Source organism: Propithecus coquereli, unplaced genomic scaffold (assembly GCF_000956105.1).
Source record: "Propithecus coquereli isolate 6110/MARCELLA unplaced genomic scaffold, Pcoq_1.0 Scaffold81, whole genome shotgun sequence".
Lineage (NCBI taxonomy): Eukaryota > Metazoa > Chordata > Mammalia > Primates > Indriidae > Propithecus > Propithecus coquereli.
In genome coordinates, this window is record NW_012154285.1 from 3,762,667 (window position 1) to 3,773,017 (window position 10,351).

Consider the following 10,351-nt stretch of genomic DNA (forward strand, 5'->3'; position numbering starts at 1 on the left):
TTTTTAGAGCAGTTTTAGGTTCACGGCAAACTTGAAGGGAAGGTACAGTGTTCCCATGTGCCGCCTCCCTCAGAGCAAAATCCCGCACCAGAGTGGGACGTCTGTGACCGTTGCTGAACTGCCATTGACACCCATTGTCACCCAGAGCCCACAGGTTGTATTAGGGCTCACTCTTGGTGTTGTCCGTCCTGTGGGTTTGGACAGACGTGTAACGACGTGTTCCCGGCATCGCGATATCGCACAGAACCGTTTCATTGCCCTGAAAATCCTCCGTGCTCCTCCTGTTCGTCCCTCATTAATTTTTTTTTTAACCTATTTAATGAACCAACTTCTATCCCATGGAAGTTGAGGAAATTCTGTTTCCATCTCTGGTCTTCCACTCCAAGTTTTTGTTCGTTATGTTATTATTTGTGTACGTTGTTGAGGTTTTTATATTCTCTTCACTAGCTGTAATTGCCATGATTTCAAAATATCTCAAAAATATGAATTCAGTACCCACCAGCATTTCTCCAGCAATGCCCTTGTTTGATTTATCTTTTGATCAGTTGGATTTCAACATCAAGCAATTCTTTTTTTTTTTTTTAAGAAGACTTCATGGCGTCCAAGCCCCTAAATTCTTGTCTCAGGACACTGTGCCCCATCTCCCCAGGATGTCGCGGCCGTGCTGGCAGGCACGGCAGGAGAGCACGTCCCTACCTGGGGTCCTTTTTCCGCTTCCTTCTGCTGGGGCGCATCCTCCTCTCACCTCCCCAGCTTCACCTTCCACAAAGCCTTTCCCCAGGGCCCTCTAGATTGAGGGGCTGAACTGGTTTCAGTGACACTCGTGACTCTGAAGTCAGGTGGGCTTATCCCCACTTTCCATAGGGACAGACCGAGGATCAGCAGGTACTTTTCTGGGAGAACTCACGGCCGGTAAAGGCATTGCCAGGTCTGCAGCGCATCCCAGAGTGACCTCCTGTCCGTCACATGCTGTGTCACTCTAGAGCTCCGAATCCTCGCTCCTGCTATTAGTCACTTGTGCACTTATCTCTATTTGTTTGTTCCTTCCTTCTACCTATCTGTGCATCTGCCTACCTGCTTATCCCCGTAGCTCTTTAGTTCCTCGTGGGCAGAAACGTGGTGGTTTTTCTGTAACCCAGCCTTAGATGGAATAGCATCCTAAGCATTTGTGTTGTCCGATGGTCCTCAGAACGGTTATGTGGCTGCCGCCCCTGGTCAGCCTGGCTAGCCCAGCTCCACTTGGGTTGTGGGAGCTGCTGAAGGGCCTCTGGGCCCTCTGGGTCTGTGTCCCCTCTCTGTCTTGCTCTTCTGCCTGCATGTCGAGCCTATGGACACCACTTGTGTGATTGCAGCTCACCCAGTGGCTTGTCTTTGTGGAGCATCATCATGTACCTATTGGGGAGTTTCAGGGTCGATCAGGGAACAGGCAGTACAGTAACACTGAGCTTCGTTGGTTGGCATGAGAAGGAAGGCCCGTTCCTTCCAGATACAGAGGTGCCTGGGGCCACCCCCAGGAGGGGAGGAGGGGGAGGGAGCTGCCTGGTGGCAGGGGGAGCCAGGGTGAGGTTTGTATGTCCAGGTGACGTCACTCAGCAGCATGACCAGGAGTGTCTGGTCAGAGAGCTCCAGGGGGCAGCAGTGGTCTGGGGTCTTTCACGGCTCCAGGGTTTGTCTTACCTGTGGCTGGCAGATGTTGGGTGCAGTTTCATGGAGCATATAAAGCAGACAGGCTCTAACTGGCTAAAAAGATGTTCATTTGGACCATATGTAAAGCAGTTGGATGTGAGAATTTGAGTTGGACGCCGTCTGGGCCAAGGTTCCTACACGCCATGGAGTGAAACCGCAGGGGGCTGTTTTAGGCCAACACAGGGGCCATCACCGACCCCTTTATATGACCTCTCTCCCCGTCGCTCTCCCTAAGTGGCTCATTTAAGAATTTTTTCTACCCTATATGCTTGTCTTCCTGAGATTTCTGGTAAATATGCTTTTCTCCATCTTGTTAGATACCCTATAATGCTTTAGTGCTGGGGGATGCTCGAACGCTTCATATAGATCCACGCCCCAGGGAAGCCACCTGCCTGCCGTCCTTGGAGTGGTCTTTCTAAAATACTATTCTGATTCTGCCGCTGCCCATCCTGGAAGCCTGCACTCGGCTTCGTGTTAACAGCATGTGACCTCTGGGGATGACCAGATAATATTTATGGCAAAGCCTCAGCCTTCTGGGGCTTGGGTTGTAATGGGTGATTTCGTTTTCCAGATAACTGAGAATATGCCTCCTTCAAGCACTATGGTTTTTGTTTTTTTAAATTTGATTGCTTTAGGTGCAAATCTTTATCCCATATGTCGTCAGCTTAAATAGAAGTTCCCATGAGTGCACTGTTTGCTTCTCTTGTTCATTTACCTGCCAGACCTCGCCCAGTGTAAGGAATACAATAGGTGCCAGTACCTGTGCATTGTTGGGTGGCACTGAGACCGAGCTTTAGATCACTCAGAGTCCTGTGCCAGGATGCAGCGACGCCGTCTGCACCCAGTGACACGAGCGATGGCCCCGACCCCGACAGACTCGGACTGTTGATTCGTAAATGTCTCGCATCCGTTCTTCTTGGTTTCATTTGATCTGCCCTCTCTCCCATGACCAGCCACCGTTAGGTGCTGTGTCACAGGTGTGCTGGGAGCGGGTGCCAGAGCTTGTTAGGACTGTGAATAGAACAAGAGCCTGGTGCTCTTTCCCTGGCCCTTGCTAATAGGGGGACAATTCTTGCTTCCCTATGGCTGTTGGTTGATTAGAGAGTTTACACACAGCCCCTCACTTGTCCTTCTGGCAGCTCTTAGCCCACGAGGAAAGTGGAGGCCGGAGAGTCGAGGGAGTGAATTCCAGCCTTGGGTCTGGACCGGGCCTTTCCTCTGTGCTATCGGACCCACCAGCCTTTGCAGGGAGTGACCGTCCTGTCCCCTCTCTCTCTCTCAGGGGTCCTTGGTGAACTTTGTCATGGTTATTTAAGGAACCTCGCCTAGAAGTCCCAACTCACGATTCCCCATCGACGGGAAGGCCTGGACTCCAAGATGATTATAAAGGAATATCGGATTCCTCTGCCGATGACCTTGGAGGAGTACCGCATCGCTCAGCTGTACATGATACAGGTGGGTCTTGGGCCAGGGCAGGCCACGCCGGCCACACAGGTGTCCATGTGTGGGTCGGGGTGGAGTTGTGGCCTTCACAGCCCAGTGCCTGCCCCGGCGTCTCCTGATAAACGTCTGAGCCGCGCTGGCCTCCTGGCACCCAGTCTCAATGCCAGGCACATGGGGACACACCGTGGGTGATTGTGGCAGGAGACTGCTTCACCAGCACTGTGTCCCCAGCGCCTACAATGCTAACACTTGTGTTCAGCACCCATCATCTCCCTGGTGCAGATGCTGTCCCCACATCCCGTCGGCTCGGGGCTGCCATCAACAAATACCACAAGAGCTCGTTTCCTCACAGTTCTCGGGGCCAAAAGTCCCAGACCGGGGTCTGGCAGATGCGATCTCCTGGTGAGGGCTTGCTTCATGGGTCGCATGTGGCCACCTTGTCCCTATGTCCTCACGTGGCAGACAGAGCGAGAGCTCTGGCATCTCCCTCTTCTTAGGAGGACACCAGTCCGGTTGTGAGGGCCACACCTGTGTGACCTCATCTAACCCTTTTCACCGCCCAAAGGCCCTGTCTCAAAATACCGTCGAGTTCAGGGATTGGGCTTCAGCATAGGAATGCAGAGGGACACAAAAAACGTTTGACAGAGAGGAAAGCCGGAGGCCCAGAGAAGTTAAGTCACTTGCTTGGGAACACACAGCCTGTCTCCCGACTCCCAGGCCCACCCTGTCCTTACTCCCCTGGCTGCCTGTACACACAGTGTGGGACATGCAGGTGATTGACAGAGTTACAGCAGAGTTTGAGGGTGACAGGTTCCTGCAACCTGCCAGAGACTGTTCCCCACTCCCAGGGGACATGGGCAGGCTCACTACTCAGTGTATGACAAACCTGGAACACAGAAGGAGGAGCCCCAGGATCCAGTTGCTTCTGGCCCAGGTGCCAGGCACGACCACTGCTCCCACTTGCCGGGGTCCCCGCTGAGGTCCTGGCTCTACGGAGGTCCCCGTCCCTGCTCTCTCACCAGCTTCCCACCCAACCTCAGTGCCTGGCCCTTTGCCCAGCCCTCAGCCTTCTTCTAAGTGGAGGGTCTCGGGGCCTCCCACACTGATTACGAGCCTGCTGCTGGCCTGGCGCTGGCTCCCCTGGGCGTATCGGTGCCTCCGGTCCCTGCCAGCCAGTGGGGCCTGCCTCCCCTGCAGCCCCTTGCTGCGATTGCCTGGCAGGCTCCTTCCTTCGACCCAAGTCAAGGGAGGTAGTTGTGAGCTCCCAGCACAGCCTGGAGCCATGGCTTCCTTCTGCGGGAGCTGGAGGAAGCTGCTAGGGCTCAGCCAGGCTCTCCTGCATGGGAGGCTTGGCTCAGAAGAGAATAGGAGGTGAACCCAGCCTCTCTGGGGGGCTGTTTGCTGTGAGCTGCTTCAGAAGGGCCATTCAGTTCCCTCTTGAACCACTTACCCCTTAATTATTTCTAGAGAGCAGAGAGAAAGGCTTAAATCAGCCCCCCATCTCGGAGCACTCCGGAAATAGCTCAGCCCATTCAAGGACCAGGCTGATCTGCCAAAGCTGCCGCTTGTCCTAGGGCTCCTCTACCCCGCCCAGGCTGGGGTGAGCCCAGACCGCGGCAGGCAGCCCGTCAGCTCCACCTGGGCTCCCGGGGTGGACGGTCGGAGTCTGGGAGGACTGACCTCCAGCCCCTAGGAGATCCCAAAGCTTTTCTGGAGCATAGAATCACCTCTGACTCTGGGCTCCTCAAAACACCTGCCATCCCACCCCTGTTCCGGGGTTTCTTTTGAATGTCTATCCTTATGCCTCCGATGAGTGTAGCTGGTAAACTGTTAAGCGTCACCCTGTGTGATGCTCAGACCTTCCGCTGCTCTGCGCAGCCCTGGCCCCGTCCGTGGGGCCTTCACATGCAGTGTCTTTTGATGAGCCCTGTTAGCTGGCATTGCGGTGGGATGGAAACATCTCCCGCCTTGCAGAGCACAAGCGTCAGCACTCGCGGCCCTTCGTGAGATGCCCGCCAGACAAGTGTCCCCCCAGCTGGACTGAGCCTAGCTGGAGTCCTTTCTGCTGCTCTGAGCTTCCAGGGTCTTCCCTGTGCTCCTTCCAGGTGAGCAAGTGTGTGTGCACACGTCTGCTTTCCTGCTAAAATAGAAAGATGAAACCAGCCACCTGTCACCAGGAGAGGTGTTTCTGTGACAAGGACTAGCATGCTTGGAGAGGAGGCTGAGGAGCCTGGTCATTAGGGCTCCCTGCTCAGGCTGGGCTGGGTGTCAGCTTCCCCCTGGCCAGGCCTCAAGGCTGAGGGGTGGCTGGCGTGGTGACAGGCTTGGTCTGCTGCACATCCCACGTGCAGGTGCCCTGCACCTGTGTCCTTGGTGTGTGCTGTCACTGGTCTGAGGACTAATGGCTGTGTCCAGGTCGCTGCTGCCCTTGGCTCCTTACCAGGGAGCCCCCCAGTTCCTGCTGGAGCCACTGACTGGGAAGTTTCCTGCGTCCTAAGACCCCTGCGAGCCAGCCCTGCCCCAGCTCGGCCTCGGAAGGCAGACACGTGGCTCGTTCTGGCCACCACAGCACCCAGTCCCAGCTCCAACAACAAGCTCCGGGACGTTCCTGGGCCCATCAGTCTCATGTCCTCAGAGGGGCAAGGCTCTGAGGATGTCTGCATGGGCCAGGGCTTGGGTTGTTGGCTCTCTATAGACTTCGGAAGAAATTCTATTGGGACTAGGGGCTTCAGGCGTCCTTGATCAGGTGTTCTGTTTTGCTTTTATTGAGGTGAAATTCACATAACATACACTTAACCATTTTTAAGTGTACAACTCAGTGGCATTTAGTACATTCACAGTGTTGTGCAACCACCACCTCTGTCCAATTCCAGAACATTTCTATCACCCCAAAGAGAAAGTGCCTGGCGCCGTGCCTGAGCCGCACTCAGTATATTCATATGTGGTGTTAAAGGTTAAAAACCAAAATCGCTGGCCTGGCTGGGGGAGACCCATCCATTCCAGGAGGTGCTCGACAAACATTTGCCACCAAGGGAGTGAACAGACGCGGCCCGGCCAGGACCCTGGACAGCTCTGGGAGCCGCTGCTTTGAGGGGTTTCCTGGTCCTTGTGTCCTCCCTGTTCCCCAGCCCCTGGGGAGCCAGGCCTGTCTCTGAGGACCCACGGTCTGCGGGAGGCACCGTGGAGGCTCTTACAGGAGTGGTGGGCAGGGGCTCGGGGACGGCGTCCTGCGTGGGCACTGTCTGAGCCTTTGAGCAGAGCTTGCTCCTGTGTAGCATGCCTGAGCTGCAGCTGTGCCCAGGGAAGCCCCGCCCCCTTGGATGTCATCACTTGGGGGGCAGCCAGGGGCCAGCTTGGGGAGGGCTGGCTGCCCTTGGGATGCCGGCTCCAAAATTCCTGGCGACAGTTGGGACAAGAATCCATTTATTCATTCGGCCAGTCTCGACAGAGCATCTGCTGTGCACAGGCACCCAAGTGCGGTGCAGGGAGCACAGGCTCAGGGCCAGGCTGGGTCCCAGGGGCTCTGTCCCCGCTGCAGCCCTCGCGCCCCTACGCAGCCTACCATACCCATCTCCAGTGAGTGATTATATCTGTCACCATCACCAGGTGACAGTGGCAGCCTGGGTGTCCAGAGCCTGAAATACATCCCTGCCTCAATCCTCAAGCCTCATGCTCATGATACCTGCAAAATTGGTGGTGTTTATCCCCATTTACAGAGGAAAGTTTGGGGCTCAGAGATGTCAAGGAACTTGCCCAAGGGTGCACAGCTGCTCAATGAAGCCAGTCTGTCCAGAGATGTGATGGGCTGCCTCTTCCACATTGCTTGGAGTGGAGCACTTTGAGCTCTCCTAGTCCAGCCTACCTGTCACCTTCTCTGAAGTCCCAGCTATGAGGATTGGGGAAGAGATGCTTTCCACCCAGTCTGGCTCTAAAGCCTGTGCTGTCCCTACACACCCCTGCCTGCCCCCCACTCAGATGCTCACATGTACACATGTAGCACGAGGTCACCTTGTGGGCAGCAAGGCCAGGGTCAGCCTCAGGCGTCCCCTCGGAGAAAGTGCTGATGACTGAGGGCACACGTGGCCAAAGGCTGGGTGGCAGGCAGTGAGGGGCCCATCTGTCGTGCAGGTGGGGGGTCGTCAGGGTGCTGCCCCTGTCTTTCTGGCAGGCTGAAGCTACTCACGGGGGGCCATCATGGGTACTCACCCAGCTGGTGACTAGCATCCCCCCAAAATCCACACCCACCTGCAGCCTCTGAATGTGACCTTACTTGGAAATAGGGTCTTTGACGATGTAATTGTTAAGGATCTTTAGATAGAATCATCCTGGCTCTAGGGTGGGCCCTGAACTGAATGGCTGTTGTCCCTATAAGAAGAGAGGACGTCAGAGACACAGGGCAGATGAGGCAGAGGTTAGAGTGATGCTGCCACACACCAAGGAACACCAGGAGCCACCAGAAGCTGGAAGGGGCAGGAAGGATCCTCCTAGATCCTGTCAGGGACTGGGGAGTTGCTGAGTGGTCCGGCTGGTCAGCTGGAGTGGGTGGGGCTTCTCAAGGCCCCGCCCCCAGCACCCCAGGAAGGCCACGTGGCTGGGCCCTCCTGGCCCCTCTGCCCTGCTCACCTTCTCACCACCCTCCCAGTAGCCAAGTGCGTTACTTCTTGATGCCGCATGAGAAAGAACCACAGGGTAGCTTGAAACAACAATTATTTAACAATGCTCTCAGGGCTCTGGAGGCCAGCGCTGGAAATCCAGTGTCCACAGGGCAGCACTCCCTGCGGAGTCTCTCAGGGAAGGATCCTCCTTGTCTCTTCCCACTTCAGCTGGCTCCAGGCCCTCCTTGGCTCGTGGCCGCGTTATGTCTGCAGAGACCCTGTTTACAAATAAGGTCTCACATCCCGAGATTCTCGGGGGGACATTTCACCCCCTTACACCAGGCCTGGGGCAGATAAGTGGCCCCATCTCCACTTAGAGTTTGGAAACAGACCACAGAGAAGTGACTTGCCCAGAGTGAGAGGGAGTCGTTGGTCACAGAGTTGGGACTGGAATCCATTTATTTGTTCAGTAAATATTTACCGAGCACTGACCTTGTGCTGAGGTGTCATCCCTGGAGCAGCTCGGTGCTGTGGGCTGAGACCCTGGAATCAAACAGGTCAGAGTTCAAGTTTAGTAACTGCAACCTTGGACAAGTCACAACCTCTCTAAGCCCCGATCTCGCCTACGAATTGGGGGTGACGGTAGTATTGCACCTCTCCCACGGGGGTGCTGCAGTCGCTGCAGGAGAACACACCTGCAAAGCACTTAGCACGACCGTGAGTAAACGAAGCTGCTGGAAGAGGCAGGAGCTTAGACAGTGTCCAGGAAGTAGCAGCTGTTTCCACCACAAATGTGGCCCACATTCCAGGAGCTCCCTGAAAGAGGACGGAGGGCACGTGCCCGCTCCAGCCTCATGGTGGCCTCACTCGGGGTCTCGTGTTTGGTTTTTTCCTGAAGGAGACTCAGTGGCCCTGGGCCATGGAGATACAGCACATCTTTGTGCCCTGGAGAGGGCCGTGCCCCAGGGTGACGCAGGGCTGTGTACGCACGTGCGTCCGTGTGCACAGGTGTGTGCACGCACTGCCGTTCAGGAAGCTGACTGAGGATGGCCTTGGCCATGCCATCATGTCACCATGGAAACAGATGCTGGCCTTAAAGTCACCAGCACCTCAAACATGAGGTTTTCTGCATAAGCAGAAAACTGAGCTTTTGGACACTAGGAAGGGCATTTGTGGCAGAAAGACACTTAGAGGTGACCCCGGTGTCATCTCTGTCACACAGTGCCACTGAGGCCCCTTCCTGCTTGCCACATGTGATCTCTCTTAAATCTTAGTGAGTGCAAGAGGCAGGATTGGTTTCTGTGTGTTTGTTTTGTTTTATAACAGCTTTATTGAGATAAAAAGTCACAAACCCCATGGCTCACCCACTTAGAGCGTACAGCCCGGTGGTTTTTAGCGTAGTCATGAGCTGTGCAACTATCCCCACAGTCTTAATTCCGGAGTGTTTCCATCACCTCAGAAGAGACCTGTGCCCCTTAGCAGTCACTCCTTCTGCCCCCCAGCGCACCCCAGGACACCACTTAATCCACTTTCGGTCTCTGTGGATTTGCCTATTCTGGACTTTTCGTATAAATGGAGTCAAACAATATGTGGGTTTTTGTGTCTGGCTTCTTCGATTACTGTGTTTTCAAAGTTCGCCCATGTTGTAAATGTATCAGTGCTTATTCTTTTCTGCGGCGGGGTAACATTCCGTGGTGTGGGTGGACCACATTTATCCCTTTGCCTGTTGATGGCTGTTTGAGTCATTTGCACCTGTTGGCTACTGTGGGTGATGCCGCAGTGAACGTCGGTGGACGCATCTTTGTGTGGACACCTGGTATCCGCTGGTGGTGCTGAAGTCATCCGAAGGCTTGGTGTCCACGGATCTGTTCGAGTCCCTGCTTTCAGTTCTTCTGGGTACGTACCCACAAGTGGAATTGTTGGTCATATGGTAATTCTACGTTAAACTTTTTGAGAAGCTGCCAAGCTTTTCCCACAGTTTTACGTTCCCACCATTTTATATTCCCACCAGCAGTGCGCAAGGGTTGCAGTTCCTCCACTTCCTCACCAACACTGATGATTTTCCTTTTTTTTTTTTTTTTTAATAATAGCCATCTTAATGGGTGTGAGGCATCTTCCTTGTGACTAGTGGTGTGGAACATCTTTTCAGGTGCTTATTGCCATGTGTATATCTCCTTTGAAGAAATGGCTGTTCAAATCCTTTGCTTATTTTTCTTTTTTTCTTTCTTTCTTTCTTTTTTTTTTTTTTCAGAAACAGGGTCTTGCTATGTCGCCCAGGCTCACTGCAGCCTCAGACTCCTGGGCTCAAGCAGCCTCCTGCCTCAGCCTCCCATGCTCATTTTTCAATTGGGTTGTTTGTTTTATTGTTGAGTTGTACGAGTTTTTGTTTGTTTTGTTTTTTTGTTTTTTGAGACAAGGTCTTGCTATATTGCCCGGGCTAGAGTGCAGTGGCGTCATCATAGCTCACTGCAACCTCGGACTGTTGGGCTCAAGGGATCTTCCTGCCTCAGCCTCCTGGGTAGCTGGGACAACAGGTGTGCACCACCACATCTGGCTAATTTTTTTATTTTTTGTAGAGTCCAAGTCTCACTCTTGCTCAGATTGGTCTCGAACTCCTGACCTCAAGT

The 10,351-nt window shown here is 54.2% G+C and overlaps 1 protein-coding gene across 1 annotated transcript in view; it reads left to right on the forward strand.

Moving 5' to 3' along the window:
* The window catches only part of PITPNM2 (phosphatidylinositol transfer protein, membrane-associated 2), a 102,537-nt gene that overhangs the window by 58,842 nt on the left and 33,344 nt on the right, over positions 1 to 10,351 (forward strand). Inside the window, exon 2 of the mRNA XM_012663495.1 lies at positions 2,969 to 3,141. Within this exon, the coding sequence (XP_012518949.1) occupies positions 3,064 to 3,141 (78 nt within the window). The 5' untranslated portion in view covers positions 2,969 to 3,063. The remainder of the gene's footprint in view (positions 1 to 2,968; positions 3,142 to 10,351) is intronic.